Source organism: Geotrypetes seraphini, chromosome 1 (assembly GCF_902459505.1).
Source record: "Geotrypetes seraphini chromosome 1, aGeoSer1.1, whole genome shotgun sequence".
Taxonomy (NCBI): Eukaryota; Metazoa; Chordata; class Amphibia; order Gymnophiona; family Dermophiidae; genus Geotrypetes; species Geotrypetes seraphini.
The window spans coordinates 30447528-30471915 of NC_047084.1; the positions used below are offsets into that span (position 1 = coordinate 30447528).

The following is a 24388-nucleotide window of genomic DNA, read 5'->3' on the forward strand; positions in this document are numbered from 1 at the left end:
CCTCCAGCCCTTGTTCCTCGCATAAGGCATTGCCCTTCCTGAGGCATAGGGCAAAGACTCCTTGACAGCGAGACCTGCCTGGTTCGAGAGACAGTTCTCCACACCAGTCGAGGCATCCATCGAGGCAGGAATCCTCTTCTCAAGACATATCTCATCTCTCTACACCTCGAGGATATTTGAGGCTTTCTACTCCGAAGTCGAGGACACCTTTGTGGGATTCTTCTACCAGTGAGTCGTCTATCCCTGCTTATTCAGGCCTCAGGTGTGAGTACTCCAGGGAAGCTTCGCCCTCGTTCTCTGCTCTTCGAGGCACTTCGAGGTCACCTTCCCCTCAAGGTCAACCTACCTTGGAACAGATCTCCTTCTCGACTTTTCTATGTCAAATGAGTAAGGATCTCAAGATTACTTTGGGCTCTGATTCCAATTACACTACTGAGTATTTAGAGGAGATGGGTATGTTTCGACCTCCTGCGGAGTCTCTCAAATTACCCATTAACATCTCCTTTCTTAAACTTTCAAGAGGAACCTTGAAACACCTTATTCCATTCCTGCTGTTCCGAGCAAGCTGGAATCCCGTTATAGAATGATCCATTGCAAGGGCTTCGAGAAATCTCAATTATCACATCAGTCCCTTCTCGTGGAGTCCTCTTTGAAAAAGAACAACCCTTCCAAGGTTTATACCACTGTCCTGCCTGGAAGAGAAGGCAGGACCATGGACAAGTTTGGATGGCATTTTTGTATCAGAATTCTCTGATGGCAGCCAGGGTTTTGAATTACAACTTTATATTCATCTCTTACTTCAAGCATTTAGTTGGCACACTGCCTGCATATTTCAAGCATATTCCTCAACATCATCTGCAACAAAACAGAATGGAATTGTCCAGATCAGAATGCACTAAAAAAGTATTCTCCAACTCATCTGATAACATGAAGATCTTTATTTCTCCAATGTCACAATGGTACATTCAAACGACTCTATGGCTCAATGACTCGACTCAATGACTCGACATGTACATGTTTCAGCCAACAGGCCTGCCTCAGGAGTCTTGAGAATCACGAATGATGATATACAAAAATTGCTACCACTCACAGAGCATCTGCATTAGCCGTCACACAGTTTTAATTCGCAAGCCAAAATATTCCGATTGGAATTTTGGTCAAACCTATGTGAGTGGTAGCAATTTTTGTATATCATCATTCGTGATTCTCAAGACTCCTGAGGCAGGCCTGTTGGCCGAAACATATACATGTCGAGTCATTGAGCCATAGAGTCGTTTGAATGTACCATTGTGACATTGGAGAAATAAAGATCTTCACGTTATCAGATGAGTTGGAGGACACTTTTTTAGTGCACATCATTCTGATCTGGACAATTCCATTCTGTTTTGTTGCATTAGTATCTCTGGTTTTGTTTTCCCCTTTTCTGTTCTTCTTCAACATCATCTTACAGCTTTTCAGAATACCATTACTACTCTGAACCAACTCTGCATGCATCTCCTTCAATCTTCCTATGATGCATTTGAGCTTTCCTCAAGGGTCACTGCCTTCTCAGTGGCCATGCACTGGCTTGCCTGGCTTCGCACTGTCAACATGGACCCTAATCTACAAGATCACTTAGCTAACATTCCTTGCCAGGGCACTGACTTGTTTTATGAACCATCGAGGAAGCCATTAAGAAGTTGTCTGAACATGAGAAGTCCTTTTGTTTCTATCATTCGTTGTAAGCCTTCCACCTCTAAGGGTTTCAGGCCTCTATCATCTTACCAGCGGTGTTTCCCATGGAGGGCAGCTCCTTATACCTAAGAAAGCTCAACAGCAACAGAGGCAGCAGAAACCTCAGACTTCTGTGCCCAAGGCTTCTCAGCCTTTTTGACCAGCTACTACAGAGCATAACCTCCATCGTTCTGCCTCTGTCCTCTCCCCTTCCCATTGGAGGTTGTCTCCATCATTTTTATCAACGATGGGAGATCATTACGTCAGACCTCTGGGTGCTGTCCACCATCAGGGAATGATACTCTCTTCATTTCATCCAGGTTCCTCCAGATCTGCCTCCAAGAGAGTATCTTTCCAATCCATCCCAGACCGCCATTCTTCTTCAGGAAGCTCAAGCTCTGCTTCGTCTCCATGCCATTGAGGAGATGCCGTTGGAAAAGCAGAGCCGGGGGTTTTACTCCCATTACTTCCTAGTTCTGAAGAAGTCGGGCGATCTGCAACCCATTTTGGATCTCTGAGCCCTCAACAAATTTCTTGTCAGGGAGAAATTTTGCATGCTGTCTCTAGCATCATTATACCCCCTTCTGGATCAGAACGATTGGTTATGTTCTCTAGATCTCAAAGAGGCTTACACTCACATTACCATTCATCCAGTCTCTCGACAATTCCTCAGATTTCAGGTGGGAAATCTGCATTTTCAGTACAGAGTGCTACCTTTTGGCTTGGCTTCATCTCCAAGAGTGTTCACCAAGTGCCTAGTGGTAGTGGCAGCAGCTCTGCGGAACCATGGCCTCTAGGTGTTCCTGACCCGGACAACTGGCTCTTCAAGGATTCATCATTTCAAGGGGTTATTGTAGCAACCCAACGGACTAAGTGGTTCCTACAAAGTTTGGGGTTCAAAGAAATTAAGAACTAAGGTTCAGTTGATGCACCTAATCTGATTTTCTAGTTGATATACCTAACCTAATTTATTAGTTGTCAAATGCATCTTTAAAAAGAAAGCATTTTAACTTGCTCTTAAATCTATCTAAATTATGTTCTTCCCATACATAAATTGGGAGTAAATTCCATGTTTGGGGTGCTGTGACCGAGAAAATAAATTGCCACTGTGTATTTATGGTTTTAAGTGAGGGAACTATTAAAAGATGTTGGTCAATAGACCTGAGTAATCTTAATTTCTTTGAAGCTCACCGTTTTCCCCCTTCCTATTGTTTTTTCCCTTACTCGTCTTACTTACTATCATTAACTTGTATTTCTTTCCCTATTTTTTCTTTTTGTACCATATGTTTTGACAAGTCAGTCGTATTTATCTGGTTGGTTTCCCCTTGATAATTGTAATTCATTATTTTACTCCTTTGTACATCGCTTAGAATTTTGAATAAGCGATTAATGAAATCCATAATAAACTTGAAACTTGGGGTTCAAAATCAACTCTCTCAAATCCCAGTTACAGCCCTCTCAAACTTTGCAATTCCTTCCTCAACAACATCAAGATGCTCTCATTCATCTCTACCACAAAGTGTCTTCCTTGACTACAATTTCTGCAAGACACATGATAGTTCTCCTGGGTAACATGGCTTCTACAGTTCATGTGACTCCTTTTGCCAGACTTCACCTCCAAATTCCTCAGTGGACCCTGGCATCTCAGTGGACACAGGCTTGTGACCCACTTTCTCAACGCATCCAACTGACTCCTTCCTTGAGACAGTCTCTTCACTGGTGGATGCTCTCTTCCAATCTCTCCAGAGGTTTACTGTTTCAAATGCCCCTTCATCAGAAGGTCCTCACGACAGATTCCTTGACCTAAGCTTGTGGGGCTCATCTCAACGGTCTCCGTACTCAAGGCCATTGGTCCACCAAAGACCGTCAGTGTCACATCAATCTGTTGGAACTCAGAGCGATCTTCAATGCTCTCAGAGCTTTTCAGCATCTCCTTCACGACCAAGTAGTCCTCATTCGGACAGACAACCAAGTAGCCATGTACTATGTCAACAAGCAGGGCGGAACGGGATCTCTCCCTCTGTACCAGGAAGCTCAACAGGTGTGGGACTGGGCAATCCATCGCAACACCTTTCTCAAAGCAGTTTATATTCAAGGAGAGAAAACTGTCTGGCGGACAAATTGAGTCATCTTCTGCAACCTCACGAATGGACACTCAATTCCTTGCCTCTCCATCACATTTTTTCTCAGTGAGGAACTCCTCAGATAGATCTCTTTGCCTCTCCCCTCAACCACAAACTGCCTCAGTTCTGCTCCAGGATATACTTTCCTCCTGGAATGGACAAATCAGTTTCTCTATGCATTCCCTCCATTTCCTCTAATTCTCAAGAATCTTGTCAAACTCAAACAGGAGCATGTCACTATAATTCTGATCGCTTCTCGGTGGCCCAGGCAACCTTGGTTCTCCCTTCTACTTCGACTCAGCAGCAGGGAGCCGCTGCTTCTACAAGTTTTTCCCTCTCTGCTTACACACAGTCAGGGGTCCCTACTTCATCCCAAACTCCAGTCTCTACACCTGACAGCTTGGTACCTTTCGACTTAACGGTCACTCTACAGTTTTCTCAATCTGTACAGGACATTTCAGAGGCTTCCAGGAAACCTACCACTAGACAATGCTACAACCAAAAATGGACTAGATTTTCTGCTTGGTGCACCATACATTACAAGGAGCCCCAATCTACCTCCTTGTCTTCAGTCTTGGATTACCTGTTTCACTTATCACAATCGGGCCTCTAATCCACATCCATTCGAGTCCACCTCAATGCAATTGGTGCTTTTCATCAGCCTATACAAGGGAAACCCCTTTCTGCTCGTCCTGTGGTTTCCAAATTTATGAAAGGACTTTTCAATGCTAAACCACCTCTCAAACCTCCTCCAGTGGTTTGGGATCTCAATGTTGTTCTTGCTCAATTGATGAAGCCTCCTTTTGAACCAATGGATTTGGCTCATCTCAAATATCTCACTTGGAAAGTGGTTTTTCCCATCACTCTTACGTCTGCTCGCAGGGTCAGCGAGCTACAAGCTTTAGTAGCGGACCCACCTTTTTCACCTTTCATCTTTCTCAGAGAGCTACGAGCTTTAGTAGCGGATCCTAAATTCTTACCTAAAGTGGTTTCAGAATTTCATCTCAATCAATTTATTGTACTTCCAGTGTTTTTTCCAAAGCCTCATTCTCACCCTGGAGAAACAGCTCTTCATACTCTGGACTGTAAACGTGCTTTGGCTTTCTACTTGCAATGCACTCAACCACATAGATCTGCACCTCAACTTTTTGTCTCCTTCGATCCAAACAAGTTGAGACATCCAAGCACACCATCTCCAACTGTATCTCTTTCTGCTATGCTCAAGCTGGACTGCATCTGCAAAGTCGAATCACAGCCCATAAAGTCAGAGCCATGGCGGCATCAGTAGCTTTCCTTAGATCTACTCCTATTGAGGAAATCTGCAAAGCTGCCACTTGGTCCTCGGTTCATACTTTTACCTCTCATTATTGTCTGGATACTTTTTCCAGATGGGATGGCCATTTTGGCAGGCAGTATTACAAAATTTATTCTTCTGAATTGGCAACACTCCCACCATCCCATTCTGGTTAGCTTGGAGGTCATCCACATGATGAGAATAGGCTGCCTGCTTGTCCTTGGATAAAGCACAGTTACTTACTGTAACAGGTGTTATCCAGGGACAGCAGGCAGCTATTCTCACAACCCACCCCTGGTTGGCTTCTCTGCTAGTTATCTGAACTGAGGAGACGCGCCCTGAGCTGGGTGGGAAGACACTCGTGCTTGCACAGTACGGCTGACTCGAAACTTCTAGTTTCTACAAGCAAGTCTGCTTGCGAAGCTTCTGCATCTGGGCTCCGTGGATGATGTCACCCACGTGTTGAGAATAGCTACCTGCTGTCCCTGGATAACACCTGTTATCTGATAATTGTGTCTGATAATTTCAGCTATACACAGCTGAAAGCAGTGCAACATGCAGAAAGTAAAAAACTATCTAAACTTCACTTTCTGCATGTTGCACTGCTTTCAGCTGTGTAAAGCTGAAATTATCAGGCGCAATTAAGGAAAAATTTATAAACTATAATGAGTTTTACCTCATGCAAAGTTGTCATTTCTTTAATAAGACATTAACTCTTTTTTCTACGGCCCTCCAAGTACCTACAAATCCAAAATGTGGCCCTGCAAAGGATTTGGGTTTGAGACCTCTGTTGTATAGTGACCGTTCCTATTTAATGGAATTCTTTTCAATCTTATGCTATTAATTAGTGATTATTTTAGAAACCACGTTGATATTTTATTTTTAGCTAAGCAGTACGTAAAGCACTTTAATAAACATAAACATATGTGTTTGTTTTAATTGCTGTAGATGATGAAATGATTAGTCTTCCTTGGGTTCGAGTAATTGTAATCAGATCACCAGTGCTCAAGGCTGGATCATTATATACCATCACTGCAAAAAAACGTGCTTCAGTTGGAAGGTAAGAATTCATTTTGGGTTATGTGTTCATAAAGGATCTTGAAAACGAAAAGGATATTCTCGCCCAGTTAAATTCCTTGGTTGATTTTATTGCAGCACAGGGCAATATATAAGTTTGTTTTTACTGCCTTATCCAGGAGTCGCACAGAGTGAGTAATCCTCTTTTCCAACTATAACAGGTATGAATCATTTAGAATAAGTGATTATCAACTTTTTATAGCAGGATGGAGCAGTTTTTTGTCCATTCTTCTTGGCAGAAAGTTCAGGCTCTTTCAAGTTAGCTGAGGATAATCTGTGGACTGTAGTTTTGAAGTCTTATCACAGAATTTCTGTTATGCTTAGATCTGAGCTTTGACTGAGCCACTCAAAACATTCTCTTTCTTTATGCTGACCCACTACATTGTTTCTTTTGTTTTGTACTTTCATCTGAAAAAAAGACTTTCTCCACTCCTTTACAGACTTTCTGTGGGAAAAGACTGCAGAGCAGATGCACAAATCTTACCATGCTGGCAACGTTTCAGAAATGTTATTCTGCAGCCAATGCACAGAGACTGGACCATTAGGGATTTCTTAAAATTGGGGGTTGAGCTCGGGTTTGTGGAAAGGTTTGGAGGTGCGCTTCCCTGACTTTCCTGTCAGTGACTGAGCCCATCAGCGCTCAAGCACTGACAGAAAGTAAGGCATGAGACACTCTGAGCTGGCAGCAGTTTAGCAGAGTTTTTTGCACTCCTGTTGTTCTGAACATTACACGGATCTGTTAATGAGTTTGTTTTAATACCAACAAATTCATTAGCATGGGATGTTCTGTCACTGTTTCCATGCATGACAAAGCATTGGCCACTGCTTTGTCATGCATGGAAACAGTGACACCGTCCAGCGCACCGTCTCCTCGGTTCTCAGTTTTCCGCGGAGCAGAGAAGTCCGTCTTTGTTTCTTCGTGCCTTCTCTTTCCGCGGTTTGTGCTTATTTTCTTCACGAATCACTGTTTTCTTTTATTTCTAATAAAAAATTGTATTTCTTCCGTTCGACTGCCAGGGCAGGCCGCTCGGCTGCAGCCCGTGGGCTTCGACTTTGCGGTGGCTATTTTTCCTCCTATGTCCCGGCCAGCAACGGGCTTCAAGAAGTGTAGCCAGTGCCAGCATGCGATTTCCCTCATGGACCCACATCGTTGGTGCCTCAAGTGCCTTGGGCCGGACCATCAACTGAAGTCGTGCGAGCACTGTGCTACTCTTCAACCTCGAGCCCTTAAACGTCGTCGGATTTTAGTGGAGAAGCTTTTCGGGATGGATTCTTCAACCACTCCCTTGACTTCAAAAGTGGCCTCTGTCCCACTTTTGACCAAGGGCCCTTCTGCCTCCACTACACTGACCTCGAGCCTCATCAGACCTTCTTCATTTGCAACTGCTCTTACCTCGACTACACCTGCTGTATCTTCCCCTGCATCCTCAGGTCAGATAGCTCAGCAGAAAGTTCCAGTGGTGGTAATCAAGGTGGCCAAGACTTCCAAGCCGAAGCACATTTGCACTGCCTCTGTGGAACCTCCAGCCAAAGCAGGTGGTTCGGTTTCAGACGCGGATCCATCCTTGCTGGCTTCTTTCCAGACCATGTTAGAGAAGCAATTCATTCAGTTCCTCACTAATATGGAACCGAAGCTTGCTACTCTAATCAAGCCTTGGCATTCTGCAGACTCCCGCAAGGTCGAGTCTCTTCCTATGTCTCCGGCTGAGACTACACATTCTATGCAGGGAGCAGAGTCTCTGCGAGTGTCTGGTCTGGCATCTATGCACGCGAAGCAAGGAGCAGATTCTTTGTAAGTGCCTCGACAGGAATCCTCACACTCCTTACAAGGAGCAGAGTCTTTGGGAGTGCCTCGAGGTTCTTCCATTAAATCTCCTGAGCTTCGATACACAGCTTCTAGCCCTATCCATTCATTGGTAGCAACGTCTGTTTCCATCTCCGGGGCGAAGTCTCCTTGATCTTTGAAATCTGCTTCCAAGCACCACTCTCACCGACGATCAAGGCCTTCCTCGAGGCATACTTCTAGGCATACCTCTTTCAAAGAGGTCCTTCCACTAAGCTTCGATCTACGCCTTCCAGCTCTACTAGACCACCGACTTCTCGATCGAGGACTCAGCGGGGTTTCTATTGCTTCGTCCAAGTCTCCCTTTTCTTTTGATGCCTATATTCCTGCCAAAGCTTCATCTTTGACCCAGGCTGCCTCGACGTCCTCGAGTCCTTCTTGAGGCAAGGCATTAGCGGATCAGCTATCTTTCTCTTCTTTTCTTCGTCAGATGGCTGCTGACCTGGACCTTCAATTGGATGCTGGTTCTAAATACTCTAAGGAGTATCTTGAAGTCATGCATCTTCCTCAACCTCCTGCAGAGTCACTTAAGCTTCCTCTTCACAAGCTTTTGTCTCAGACTTTTACACGATGCCTGGAGACTCCTTATGCAATTCCTGCTGTTCCAGGCAAGTTGGACTCCAGGTATAAAACTCTACATTGCAAAGGATTTGAGAATTCGCAGTTGTCTCACCAATCCTTACTTGTGGAGTCCTCCTTGAAAAGGTCCCATCCTTCCAAGATTTATGCTACCGTTCCTCTTGGAAGGGAAGGGAAAACTATGGACAAGTTTGGACTTCGCCTCTACCAAAATGTCCTCTAAAGTCCTCAATTACAATTAACATAAGAACATAAGAGATGCCGCTGCTGGGTCAGACCAGTGGTCCATCGCGCCCAGCAGTCCGCTCATGCGACGGCCCTTTTGGTCAAAGGCCAGTGCCCTAACTGAGACTAGCCTTATCAGCGTACGTCCTTGTTCAGTAGGAACTTGTCTAACTTTGTCTTGAATCCCTGGAAGGTGTTTTCCCCTATGATAGCCTCCGGGAGTGCGTTCCAGTTTTCCACCAATTTCCATTTTGTTACTTATTTCAAGTTCCTCCTTGATCTTCCTAAATTTCTGTTATCTAGATACTCAAAAGCACTTCAAATTTCAAGAAGTCATAGCTACTCTGTCACAACTCAGATTACATCTACTTCAGTCTTCTTATGATTCCTTTGAGTTGTCTGCCAGGGCGACTGCTTGTTCTGTAGCAATGCGCCGCCTAGCCTGGCTTCGCACCATTGACATGGACCCTAATCTTCAGGACCGCTTGGCTAATATTCCTTGTGCAGGCAATGACCTCTTTGATGAATCTATCGAGGCAGCCACTAAGAAATTGTCTGAACATGAAAAATCCTTTGCTTCTTTTGTCAGACCAAAGCCCAAGCCAGCTCCTGCCAAGCCTGCATGCCCTCCTCCAATTTTCCAGAGGCGTTTTGCTCCGAGAGTGGCTCCTTACACTCGCCCTCCTCTCAAGAAACAGCAGAATCAGAAGCAACAGAAATCTCAACCTTCTGCTGCACTTAAGACTACGCAGCCTTTTTGACTGTTTAACACAGAGCATAACCTCCACCGTTCTTCCCCCTATTGGAGGTAGTCTCCATCATTTTTACCACCGATGGGAGACCATCACTTCCGACCTCAATCATCAGGGAAGGATACTCTCTTCATTTCACTCAGGTTCCACCAGAGCTTCCTCCAAGAGAGTATCCTTCCAGTCCATCCCAGACCGCCCTTCTTCTTCAGGAAGCTCAAGCTCTGCTTTGTCTCCATGCCATCGAACCAGTTCCTTTCGAAAAGCAGAACAGGGGTTTTTACTCTCGTTACTTCCTTGTTCCGAAGAAGATGGGCGATCTGCGACCCATTCTGGATCTCAGGGCTCTCAACAAATTTTTAGTCAAGGAAAAATTTAAAATGTTATCCCTGGCATCCCTTTATCCCCTTCTCGATCAGAATGACTGGTTATGCTCTCTGGATCTCAAGGAGGCCTACACTCATATTCCCATTCATCCGGCCTCCCAGCAATATCTCAGATTTCGGGTGGGGAATCTGCATTATCAATACAGAGTGCTGCCCTTTAGCCTGGCTTCCTTTCCCAGAGTATTCACCAAGTGCCTGGTAGTGGTAGCAGCAGCTCTAAGGAACCATGGTCTTCAGGTATTTCCCTATCAAGACGATTGGCTCATCAAAGATTCAACATCTCAGGGGGTTATTGTAGCGACCCAACAGACTATGTGGTTCCTACAAAGTTTGGGATTCAAAATCAACTTTCCCAAATCACAACTTCATCCCTCTCAGAATCTACAATTCATAGGAGCTGTTCTGGACACTATCCAACTCAGAGCATTCCTTCCGCAATCACGTCTGGAAGCTGTCCTTCAACTCTGTCATACAGTGTCTTCCCGCTCTTCCATCTCAGCGGGACTACTGGGTCACATGGCCTCCACAGTACACGTGACTCCTTTTGCCAGACTTCACCTCAGAATTCTTCAGTGGACCCTGGCATCTCAGTGGATGCAGGTTTGCGACCCACTTTCTCGACACATTGCAGTCACTCCTTCATTGAGACAGTCTCTCCGCTGGTGGATGCTCTCTTCCAATCTCTCCAGAGGCTTGCTGTTTCAAACGCCTCCCATCATAAGGTCCTCACAACAGATTCCTCGACCTACGCTTGGGGCGCTCTTCTCGATGGACTCCGTACTCAAGGCCACTGGACCAGTATGGATCGTCAGTGTCACATCAATCTGTTGGAACTCAGAGCGATCTTCAAGGCTCTCAAAACTTTTCAACATCTTCACGACCAGGTAGTCCTCATTCAGACAGACAACCAAGTCGCCATGAACTATGTCAAAAACAGGGAGGGACGGGATCTTCCTCCCTTTGTCAAGAAGCTCTGAAGGTTTGGGATGCTCTGTAATACTGCTTGGCTGAAATGACCATCTCGTCTGGAATAAGATTCTAGACAGTAGTGAGATGTGAAAGTGTGAATTGAGGACCAAGTGGCTGCTTTGCAAGTTTCATCAATGGGAGTGGATCGTAAGAAAGCCACTGAAGCTGCTATCGCTCAAAATTTATGCGTTGAAACACGTCCTTCGAGTTGCAACCCAGCCCAAGCATAGCAAAAGGAGATGCAGGCCACTAGCCATGTGGAAACCGTTTTTTTGGTGACAGGCGGGCCCAATTTGTTGGGATCAAAGGAGATGAACAGTTGAGGTAAAGTCCTGTGTAGCTTACTCCTTTGCAGGTAGTATGCCAATGTATGAAGAACTGCTTCTCCTGGATGAGAATGAGACTTTGGAAAGAAGACTGGAAGCACAATAGATTGATTCAAATGAAATTCTGTGATAACTTTTGGAAGGAATTTAGGATGAGTACAGAGAACCACTTTGTCATGGTGAAATACTGTCACTGAAGCTGAAAAGAAAAACAATCTCATGAAAACCACAAAAAACAAAAAAGACTGAGCAGATCAAAATTGTTCCTCAAGGCTTGCTTGGAGAAGAAATAAGAACATAAGAATAGCTTTACTGGGTCAGACCAATGGCCCATCAACCCCAATAGCCCATTCTCACAGTGGCCAATCCAGGTCACTAGTACCTAGCCAAAACCCAAGGAGTAGCAACATTCCATGCTACAGATACAGCACAAGCAGTGGCTTCCCTCATGTCTTTCTCAATAACAGAATATGGACTTTTCCTCCAGGAACTTGTTCAAAACCTTCTTAAAACCAGCTGTAGAAGGATTTATGGTTCACTTAGCAGTATTATAAACACGTTACCGTTACGTCTCTGTTAAGTTGTCTAGGGAAAACCATAACCTCTTATTCAAATCCAAATATCATGGTCTAATTATACGACACAAAACCCAGGCTAATGAGAAATATCTTTATTATGAAAATAGAAAAATATAATTCACAAGCCAGCTGCAGAATCTAAATATTGTTCAAAATATCTGATTACACAAATGAAACTCAGTACATAATTATCACAATCTAATGGTTAGACAATTGAGAACCTCTACTTATTAAATACACACTACACAATTCCTTATAATAATAATCCCTGATTAGCAAATGATTATATTATCACCAATGAATCTTTTCAACCCTTATCCTTTATCACAAGTGATCCTTATCTAACCCCGCTGATAAGAGTGTAAATTCCGTAATCTCACCTTAAGATTAGCCTCTCAGATGAAATTAGGTGAAAGGAAAAACTTCTTGGCAGCTAGGGAAGACGTCAGGAATTTGGGTGTTAAAGGTACACGTGTTGACAGTCCTTGATGAGGCTATGAATCATCTGCAAATAAGTCCCGTTCCGTGCCGAGTTCAGAGCCGTTTTTAAATGTCTGAATTTCCCTCTTTGAGGCAGAGATTCACATGAGGTATCTTACAGGTCTAATTATTGAAAGAAAAAGTTTACATATAGAACATCTGTGAGCAGATCTGAGCTTCCCCGGACCTTATCACAGACTAACTAATTAATTAATTAGCAGTCTTTCTTGTATCTCATCAGATGACCTCCTCGGACCAATCCATAAACAGACTTGGATGAATAGCCTTTCTGTAGAAAAGTATCATATAGGCTGGAAGACCCAGGGCCATTAGATAGATAAGAACAGGATAATTTCTTCAAGATTCACACTGTCCCATTATTAAAGCACAGATGAATGTCCTTGCATAGCAACATTCTGGTACATACCCATAATGCATCAGGCAGAAACAGCAAAGCTGTGTACTTCTTTCTTCATGCTAAATTCATGCTGGAAAGTTTCTTGTTCAGCAGAAAGATTTCTTGAGAATGGTTCAGGCTTTGATGACATCATAGAGGCCTAACCCACAGGTGTGAATACGGAACTATCCCTACAGTCCCCCCTTTTGGAGGAGAAATAACTTCAATGGAGTCTATTTCACCTTCAACCTAACTAAGTAGGAAAGGATCGCCAAGACCCAAGGTGATATAAAAATGCATAAACATAAGCAATACCATATAAATCAGCAATAAATCAAAGATATCAATAATCAATGGATAATAATCATAAAGGCATGGGCAAAATATATGAACCCAGCCAAATAAATGATAATAAAATCACTGATTAATGGCAATATATGATAAAATAAAAAATCATAACTACTTAGCAACTACTTAGTAATTACAAGTCAAGGATCTTGATGCTTTTTTGGTGTGTGTTTCTGTTTCTCTCTATGCTTGTTTTTATCTGTATTTTGTTTACTTTGATTATTATTTTACTTCTATCTTTAAATTATTTATTCATTACTTGTTGGAATATTTCATTTCTATCTCTATCTCTACCTCTGTCTTTATATTTTTATTTTTCATACTGTTTCTTCAGGTACTTTAGTTAGATTGTGAGCCTTTGGGACAATTAGGGAATTTCCAAGTACCTATCTTATTTATTTTTATTTATTGTATCTTTAATGCATCATTTTTGTAAACCGCTTAGAAACCTCACGGTTATTAGCGGTATATAAGAATTAAATTAAATTAAAATTAAAATTAGCAAGGCACAAAAGGTATGCCAAAGCAAAAGTTAAGACAGATAGATCATAATCAAAAATACGGCTAGCAAAATCACTCCTTCATAGCCGCAATGTAATCATGCATTCTTAAGTCTGTATGTGATGGTTTTTGACGAATAAGACGTCGAATCCGGATGGTCTCATAGAGTGCAAAAACAGAGAACCCAAATAATAGAACCCACAGGATGGCAAAAATTGGAATAACAACAGTGATAAAAAGATCAATACTGCGGGTATCAACAACTTCATGTACATTGGAGGAGCCAATATGAAAGTCCTCAACATGAAGCTTATCATTATCAACTTTCAGTTCAATGGTGTGGGAAGGCTTTGTCAACAAATATTGTTCCACTTCAAGGGTAAAGTTGATGGAATGTCCACGGAAAACATCTAATATTTCCAATTCAGTTTCAGTAGGAGTAGAGTTCAAATGGAAAAGAGAAACATCGAAGAAGATGTTCTGGAGCAAGATCTGGAATGGGAAGAACAAGAAACCAGGAGAATCTTGAAGGACAACACGGGACTGTGGACCAGGATCGATCACTTTGGTATCAACTCCAATCGGCAGGACAACCAGGAACAGCATCAGCAAACTCGTTTCACAATCTGAAAAACAGAAAAGAGAGAGAACAGCCTAGGCTGTTGCTAGGTTAATGTCTTCATCACAACAATGGTTTCATCCTGGGCAAATTTACTGGGATGACATGGTCTCAGTTGATTAATGTGGACCCATTTAAGGACATCTGCACCTGGAGAATTTGATTTGATGCGAATTTGATAGGCCACAGGTGAAGCTTTTTCCACTATAGGGAATGGACCATGCCAACTTGGCAAAAATTTACTTTCTTTGGTCTTGGTTTTGCCAAAATTGTAATAGAATACCTTGTCGCCAATTTGGTATTCCTTTGTGGTAGTCCTATGATCATAATAGGCTTTTCTACCTTTAGCAGCAATTTCCAGATTTTTCTGGGCAAAGGAAAATGCACCCTGTAAATGTTTACGTAAATGGGTGACATATTCATGAGCAGTAGTAGCACTAGAAAGATTTACATCATTAGTTCTATACAACAAATGAATTGGTAATGTCATTTCTCTACCTGTCATCATTTCAAAAGGCGTCACCCCCGTAGACCGGTGAGGTGTGGCACGAATATCCATCAATACCAAAGGTAACTTCATATCCCAATCCTTACCAGAGGTAGACACGTACTTCTTCAGGATCGTGATGATGGTACAATTCGCTCTTTCCACTTGTCCCGATGATTGAGGGTGGTAAGCTATGTGCAATTTACTTTTCACTCCGAGCATCTTCCACATGTGTCGCATCACATCCGCAGTGAAATGTGATCCTTGGTCTGAGTCCACTCTCATGGGCAAACCCCACCTACTGAACACATGATTCAGTAACAAGGTAGCGGTAGTCTCGGCCGTACAATTGGGTGCAGGCAAGCACTCAATCCACTTGGTAAACAAACAAGTGACAGTCAACATATACTTATTACCTCGGGAGGAACGGATCACTGGGCCGATCCAGTCAATCTGGTTGTCGGACCAGGGCATGACCAAACCCTTCTTTCTCAAGGGTGCTCGGTGAAGTGGTGTAGAGGGTTGAAATTGACAACAAGTCAAGCAACCTCTCGTATATAACTGCACATCTTGCCGCATATGAGGCCAGTAGGCCACTTGCTTCAGTGTCTCATAGTGTCTTCACCTCTATGTCCAGCACAAGGTTCATCATGGGCATGTTGCAATATGATTCCTCAATATGCACGGGGTACAACCCACTGCACGATACCATGCTTACTCGTCCGAGTGAGCAGGTCCTGGTGAATCGAGAATTTCTCTCTGGAGGTGTAGAGTATCCTCAGTTCTTCATCCTTCTGATCGTCTTCAGACAATGGATGATCCTGTGGATTCTGTATGAAGTTATAGAATTTATCCAGGATAAGATCTGTCTTCTGAGCGGTTACAAGATCAAAGGAAGGGACATCATTACCCCACTGCACTACAGGTGTTTCAGCTACCTGTTTCGCTTGGCGTCGAGTAATAACATGTACCATCGAGAACAACTCTTCAGGGCATTGCCATAGTTCACCTGACAAAGCACCTTCTTTGGCCAATTGATCCGCAAGGTCATTTCCGATCTTGTCATCACTATTAACCTTGGCGTGACCTTTCACTTTCTTCCAGTAAATGGTCATGTCATTGTCTCGTACCAATTGATCTAAGGCTAGAATCAAGTCACCATGATGGACCCTTTGGAATTTAACATGTCCTTCTTTTTCCACACGGGTAAGTGAGACACAAAGTTCTGACGCACATAGTCAGAATCTATACAGATAATCAGTTCTGGGATCCCCTTCTGTACCGCAGACTGTACAGCGACCAGAGCTGCTACAATCTCTGCATATTGGTTGGTTTTAGCACCCAATCTATACTTCAAGGTTTCCATAGGTGTGTCGACATTCCACACTACACCTACTCCTGCGACCAAATTATGGATCGAGGCCTGGTGGAAGGCACAGCCATCCACGTAGACTTGAGGTATATTGGCACATAGTTGTTCATCATAAAGATGATGACGATGGGGTTCCTCCTCTTCTGGTGGAACATCAGGTTCCGGTATACCTGTAAGAGAATCTTGCTCTGTACAATCATGCAATTCTGCTATCCCTTGGGCTACTGTATTACGATGTTTCAGTGCATACTTTACCTGTAAAGGCCATCCTTGTAGAGTCAAAGTCCATGAGACTATTCGGCTATTGGAGACACGACCAGTTTTGATCTTGTCACTACCCAAGAAACTAATGGGTTGATGACAAGTCTCTACAATGAGTTTTTCTCCTTGGATGTAACTCCGAAAATGTTGAAGAGCCCAAACAGTTGACAGTAGAGCTTTCTCACAGTCAGAATACTTCTTCTCTACATCGGTGAAGCCTTTGCTTGCATAGGCCACCACACGCTTGTCAGAGTCGTATTTCTGGTACAGGACGGCACTCATAGAGTGTTTGGAGAATCCTAAGTCGATGAAGAATTCACGACCACTCTCGGGGTAGGCCAAGCAAGGAAAGCGACTAAGCTGCTCTTTCATCTCTCACATAGCATCGTCCTGTTCAGGACCCCAAGTCCAAGGTACATCCTTCTTCAGTAAGGTGACCAAGGGTCTAGAGATCTCCGCATACTGATCTATGAACTGTCGAGAATAGTTGCATATCCCTAAAAATGAACGAAGTTCCATCAGATTGGTAGGTCTCCTCAACTGTTGTAGGGCCTGTATCCTTTTCTTCTGTGGTCGAAGACCTTCAGAGGAAATGTCATACCCTAAGTAATTCAGAGAGGTTCGGCACCATTGACCTTTGGCAAGGGTCAATTTAGCTCCTGCATCTTGCAACTGTTGGAACACATGTTCTACCTCTTCCAGGTGTTTCTGAAAGGTGGGACTCTTGATCAGGATGTCATCCACATAGACTAGAGTTCCTCGAGCTTCCACATCTGGAAGGGCTTTATGGAGAAATATGTTGAATTCAGATGGAGAGTTTATTTATTTTATTTATTTATTTATTTAGATTTTTATCCCGTCCTCCCAATAGCTCAGAACGGTTTACAATGAACATACACAGTGGGGAGTAACTAGACATATAAGTAGTACAACAGGTTTAGTGATTGGATTTATAGTTTTTGGGGAGAATTAAATACAGGGAGAGTAAGCAGAAAGAGAGAAGGGGGAAATACAGTAGTTTAGTTTAAGGAAAGTTAAAGCGTTTAGGTACAATTTGTTAGTGGATAGAGTAAGAGAGGGTCATACTGGAATTTCGGGAAGGTGATAGGAGAGTGGAGGGTGGGGCCTAAGGGGGGGGAAGACAGAGGAGATCTTTAGTTGAAGAGGAGGGTCTTTACCGATTTACGGAATGTTAACCAAAAGGTGTTCTATTCCACATGTACTGTTTCTTCCCAAAGGTAAATGCTAGTTTGTATTGATCCAATGGATATACAGGAACTGTCCAAAATCCAGACGCTAAATCCAAGCTGGTAAAATACTTAGCTCCTTTGATGGTAGTCAAGCTCTGGTCAAGATGGGCCATAGGCCACCTAGACAAGGGTACTCGCTTGTTTAGCTGTCGGTAGTCCAAGGCAATTCTCCAACTGTTATTCTTCTTCAGGATTGGCCACAAGGGTGAGTTGTATGTACTGTTACAAGGCCTAATGATACCCCTAGTTTCCAGGGTATCAAGTATCTCTTGCACGGACTCATACGAGGCCAAAGGAATCTTATACTGACGTACGAAGACGGGCTTACTGTGGAGATCCGTAGGAATCTTGGTCACATGTAGATCAGTCAGGCCAGTGTCATAAGAATCCACTGCAAACAGGTCTCGATACTTGTACAACAACTGTGTTAACTGAGCCTTTTCTTCATCAGAAGAACACGCACCAGCTAAATCCACTTGTTCCTTTACCATGGCATCAAACTTAGAAAAAGGTTGGTTGGAAGAGATTTCCACTTGGTCTTCAATCTGTTCTTGCAAAGATGAAGATTCAATGGCATTCACCGTTTTAGATTGGTCAGACAGAGCTAACTTCCTGGATAAAACCAAAAAATCATTCTCCACTGTTACATGGGAAGTCGATGCATCATATGGCCAGAGGAAGTCCAGTGAAATGAGTCCTTTAGGTGAGGTAAAAATACGGTCCGGTATATCCCCCCCCCTGGCAGGGGTTGACAATGGAAGACAAGCTGCCAATGATAGGCAATGTTACCTCAACATTAGGAAAAGATTCTCCCACCAGAAAACCCAAAGGTTCACCAGCGGAGAGAAAGACTTCCGTAGGTTGAGCATTGACAATCAACACATGGAAAGAAGAGGTAGGTACTTCAAGACATGGTAAAGCACCTAGAGAAAGACCATGCTCGAGAAAAGAGGAATTCGGGTTGAAAAAGCCAATATCATCGAGCATGCATTGACCATGGGTCAAATGAAGAGGCAGAGCAAAATCCTGCACAAGGCCAGGAATCTTGACGTCTTCAGCACAGACCACTTCACAAACTTGAGGAAGAAGTTGTCCAGCCTTCAGACCATCCATCAGGTCCACATCTTCTACCGGGGTGCCTTGCAATCTGCTTCAAAGCACACCGTTCACCAAATCAACGTAGACTCCTAGACGAACAAGACATTCGGATCCCAAACACAAGGATGTGTGTAAGCCTTTCACCACAGAAAAGTGATGAGTGAAAGTCTTAGAACCCAGGGTCAGCGGAAGGCTACAAACCCCAACAAGAGGCTTGACCCCCTGACCTGGTATAGGTAGGTGAGTAGAGTGACGCCTAACAAACGGAATGGGTGTGGTTCGCTGAAGTTGACAGTAAAAAGATTCACTAATCATGGAGATGTCACTCTGGAGTAGCAGTTGAGCTTGAACTGGGACAGAACCGTGCAGGTAAACATCAACATACAAATCAGTATCATCCTGGTGAAGTACAGCCAGTAGACGAGGATGAGAAGTCAGAGAGCTGGAAACAGATGAGGTGGTGTCTTGAACAGTCTCTTGAGGTGGATCCGGCACGGGGAACGTAGACTTCAGAACAATTTCCAAATGGTCAGGCTGGAGAACAATGACAGATATTTGTTCCTTGGGAATGCTGACAATCTCGCGGTCTGTGGGACCTTTTTCTGGAACATTGGCGTACCGTAGCTCCAAAATGTGTGGATCCGCTGAACGCAGGAAATTGATTCGAATTGAAGTATCGTTTCGTTCCACAGTACTGGCAACCTGGGGCAGGCGTGTAGTCGGTACCTTCCCAAAAGGAAGGGGACGAGTCACCTGGGCCCAGACCACTTCTTGGACGTAATCCAAAATAGGCCGCAATCTCTTCAAAAGATCGTTTCCAATCAAAAATTCCTCTCCTGGACTAGTGGTAATAATCACTGGGTGTTTGACATTCATTTTGCCTAACTGCAAGGTAAGCCAAGTTTGACCAACTGTCTCAATGTTCTGATGTCCATATGCAACCAAAGACAAATCACTGGGAATAATCGACAGTGGATTCTGGGTACCCAGGGTAGTCTGCAAACGTTGGAATAATCCCTGAGTGATCAAAGTCACTTCTGAAGCCGTATCAAGTAAACCGGGACAAGACAAAACCTGTTGGAGAAACAAAGGTAAAGTGTACCGTTGACCCATAGGCGTTAACCTACCCAAGAAATACTTGTGTGACTTAATGGAATCCCACGAAGGAAGCCACTCTGTGTCCTCAGATAATTCAGTGGATTGTACCGGATCTATGTCTTGTGTAGCATCAGGAGATGTTGTTTGGACAGAAGATACAATAGTAGATGGAGAAATTGTTTCTCGGACTAGTCATGCGTTATCGTCCTCCAACATTTCGGGTGTGTCATCTAGGTCATCTACTGAGGAAGCCTGGGTGTCAGTTGCTACAGACTTGACCACTCGAGTGCCGGAAGGCTTGTAACCAACATTGTTATCCTTTCTCCTCGGGGTCTGTTCCCTTCTCGCGGGGACAGATACTGCTAGTTGTTTGGAAGTCTGTTCCAGAGCAGAAATACGATCTATCACCTGAGCCAATTGTTCCATTACCATGCTGAGGTCAATCTGCTTCTGTTGCTTATTGGGCCGTCTCTTCTTCTGTGTCTTGGGTCCATCCCTATTGGGTGGTGCATCAGAAGAGGAAGGCAGGTCCGCTGGACGGTGTGATACAAGTCCTGGAGTGGAAACTACAGAGCTACTAGGTTCCAAAGCAAGGGAAGTCTGAACAGCGCATACACTCATCTTAGGTTCCTTAGATCGTGCTTTGGGCACCGGTTTCTCAGATTGGCCTGCAGGAACCCTGACTTTATGATCATAGAAATCCTCGGCTACGGCTAGGATCGATGAGTAAGAGGCCTTTTTCATACCAGCCACAACCACACTCATATATTCAGGCAAGGCTTTTGCAAAGAGAGATCGGAATTCTCCATACTCCAGTTCGTCCTCAGAAGGAGTCCTATCTGGAAAGAAATGTCATTTCAGACGGAAAGCAAATTCACGGGGATTTTCCTGGAGTCCACAACGCAAACGGAATGCAGCTTTGCGAGATTCGATGGAATCAGCGTATGTACCATAACGTCTTTTGAGTTGTTGTTCCACCTCTAACAATTCTGAAGTACCAGTAATGATGGATCGCAACGTCTCAGAACACTCGGAAGCAAAGGACCAACGGAGCAAACAGAGCTTATCACTGTCCTCTGTTACTGCATAAGTTTCAAAGAACTCATGTATTGAGGCCAAATGTGCTTCAATAGTTAGCTTAGTTCCCTCTCTAAAAGGTTCTATCATTTGTTTAAACATCTTCATTAACTGGACGTGATAGGGTAGTATGATATAACCACCTCCACGCTTTTGAGTTTCTTTCCCTGTTTCAGTATTGTGCTGTGACCTTTGTGGAGCATGTTGTGAAATGTCTGGTGCTTTGGCGCCATCTGGTGGTTGTTTAGGCTCACTGTAAACTGACCTTACCGGGTGTGGTTTAGCATCCTCAGATTCAGTGACATCACAGGAATTTGAGATAGACCTTACAGGGTCAGCTAGTGACACTAATTTCTCAGGGCAGGGTTTGTTACTAGGTAACAAGTTCTCTGCAGTAGAATCAGAACACTCCTGCGAATTCCTGTACCCACCCCCCCTAGAGCTGTGAAAAGAATGAAAGACAGTTCTAGGAGCTGGCATAGGAGAAAGTGGAGGCGACACAGGGGGAGAGACAGTTTTAATATCCCTCACTACAAATAGCAGCAACTTTGTCTTGTAAAACTTTCACATCAGTAACTAACGCAGTTCTCTGGGAGGATATATCTTGAACATTCTGGCGCAGAGCCAAATTATCGGCATCTGCTTGATATAGGGAGTCAGTGAGCTGTGAGACATGTGACTTATTCTCAGAAAGCCTGTTCTGAGATTCAATAAAGTCCGCTTGTAAAGCACATAATTGCCTATCAGCACGGGCTGCCTTATCATTAGACAGACGTTCGGTAGCGTCTAACTTTTCACCCAGACAAACATAAGCAGTAGTTACGTCCGCTAGTTCCATCTGCAACCTGGACAAAATCTCAGCATGAATTTTTTCACTCTTATCATGATCTTTCTGACAAGTAGATAAAGAGACTTGTAACTCATCCTTCTGAGCTCTCAAATTAGTAAGTTGAGTCACTAAAGAGGTACACTTCACACAAGAAATATTCACTGGTCTTTTTTTATAACTTTCAAGTTCAGCATTCAACTCAGAACATTGATGTCCTAACTCAGACATCACCTGATCAAAGTCGGAATGTTGATCTTCACAATTAGAAGCTAACAGTTCAAGGGAATCATTACGAGTCCGTTCTGCCTGCAAATAATTTTTACAATCCTCTAATTGCTCATATAAATCACTCTGAAGCTGACGTTGTTGAGATAAACTAGCAGAGACAGAAGTTTTAAAAGCAAACAACGCACAAATGAGCTCTGAATAATTTTCTCCTGTAGGCTTAGTCCTAGCCTGTAGGAGACGCTGCAATGCAGAACAGTACGCCTGATTAGAGTCCTCTATATCTGCATGTAATAAACTAACTAGATCAGAAAAATACACATCAGAATCCGGCTGCTTTAACACTTGCACAGCTAATTTGTGAAACACGTCTTTTTCAAGAGCATGCCACGAAATTTGAGCCTCAGTGTCAACAGACATGGCTACGGTCGTAAATTAGAAACCTAGATATCCCGGCCAACGAGCCCCCAAAATCTGTAGAAGGATTTATGGTTCACTTAGCAGTATTATAAACACGTTACCGTTACGTCTCTGTTAAGTTGTCTAAGGAAAACCATAACCTCTTATTCAAGTCCAAATATCATGGTCTAATTATACGACACAAAACCCAGGCTAATGAGAAATATCTTTATTATGAAAATAGAAAAATATAATTCACAAGCCAGCTGCAAAATCTAAATATTGTTCAAAATATCTGATTACACAAATGAAACTCAGTACATAATTATCACAATCTAATGGTTAGACAATTGAGAACCTCTACTTATTAAATACACACTACACAATTCCTTATAATAATAATCCCTGATTAGCAAATGATTATATTATCACCAATGAATCTTTTCAACCCTTATCCTTTATCACAAGTGATCCTTATCTAACCCCGCTGATAAGAGTGTAAATTCCGTAATCTCACCTTAAGATTAGCCTCTCAGATGAAATTAGGTGAAAGGAAAAACTTCTTGGCAGCTTTGGAAGACGTCAGGAATTTGGGTGTTAAAGGTACACGTGTTGACAGTCCTTGATGAGGCTATGAATCATCTGCAAATAAGTCCCGTTCCGTGCCGAGTTCAGAGCCGTTTTTAAATGTCTGAATTTCCCTCTTTGAGGCAGAGATTCACACGAGGTATCTTACAGATCTAATTATTGAAAGAAAAAGTTTACATATAGAACATCTGTGAGCAGATCTGACCTTCCCCGGACCTTATCACAGACTAACTAATTAATTAATTAGCAGTCTTTCTTGTATCTCATCAGATGACCTCCTCGGACCAATCCATAAACAGACTTGGATGAATAGCCTTTCTGTAGAAAAGTATCATATAGGCTGGAAGACCCAGGGCCGTTAGATAGATAAGAACAGGATAATTTCTTCAAGATTCACACTGTCCCATTATTAAAGCACAGATGAATGTCCTTGCATAGCAACATTCTGGTACATACCCATAATGCATCAGGCAGAAACAGCAAAGCTGTGTACTTCTTTCTTCATGCTAAATTCATGCTGGAAAGTTTCTTGTTCAGCAGAAAGATTTCTTGAGAATGGTTTAGGTTTTGATTTCATCATAGAGGCCTAACCCACAGGTGTGAATACGGAACTATCCCTACACAGCTACACTATCTGCTCTTACCACATCCTCTGGCAACACATTCCAGAGCTTAACTATTCTCTGAGTGAAAAAAAATTTCCTCCTATTGGTTTTAAAAGTATTTCCCTGTAACTTCATCGAGTGTCCCTAGTCTTTGTAATTTTTGACGGAGTGAAAAATTGATCCACTTGTACCTGTTCTACTCCACTCAGGATTTTGTAGAATTCAATCATAACTCCCCTCAGGCGTCTCTTTTCCAAGCTGAAGAGCCCTAACCGTTTTAGTCTTTCCTCATAGGAGAGGTGTTCCATCCCCTTTACCATCTTGGTCGCTCTTCTTTGAACATTTTTAGCACCACTATATCTTTCTTGAGATAAGGAGACCAGAATTGAACACAATACTCAAGATGAGGTCGCACCATGAAGTAATACAGGGGCAGTATAACATTCTTAGTCTTGTTAACCATCCCTTTTTTAATAATTCCCAGCATCCTGTTTGCTTTTTTGGCCGCTGCCGCACATTAGGCAGAAAGTTTCATCATACTGTCTACGATGATACCCAGATCATTTTCTTGGGGGCAAACCTGGTATCTGTGATTCAGGTTATTTTTCCCAATGTGCACCACTTTGCTTTTGTCCACATTAAATTTCATCTGCCATTTGGACGCCCAGTCTTCCAATTTCCTAAGGTCCGCATGCAATTCTTCACAATCTGTATACGTTTTAACAACTTTGAACAGTTTAATGTCATCTGCAAATTTAATCACCTCATTCGTCATTCCAATTTCCAGATCATTTATAAATTTCCAGATCATTTATAAATAAGTTAAATAGCACCGGTCCCAGTACAGACCCCTGTGGCACTCCACTATTTACTCTCCTCCATTGATAAAAAT

At 43.1% G+C, this 24388-nt stretch overlaps 1 protein-coding gene across 1 annotated transcript in view; it reads left to right on the plus strand.

Annotated features, from left to right (window-relative positions):
- Nucleotides 1–24388, plus strand: part of AGGF1 (angiogenic factor with G-patch and FHA domains 1) — a 153447-nt gene that overhangs the window by 32032 nt on the left and 97027 nt on the right. Inside the window, exon 7 of the mRNA XM_033929321.1 lies at nucleotides 6079–6190. Coding sequence (XP_033785212.1) covers nucleotides 6079–6190 — 112 coding nt within the window. The remainder of the gene's footprint in view (nucleotides 1–6078; nucleotides 6191–24388) is intronic.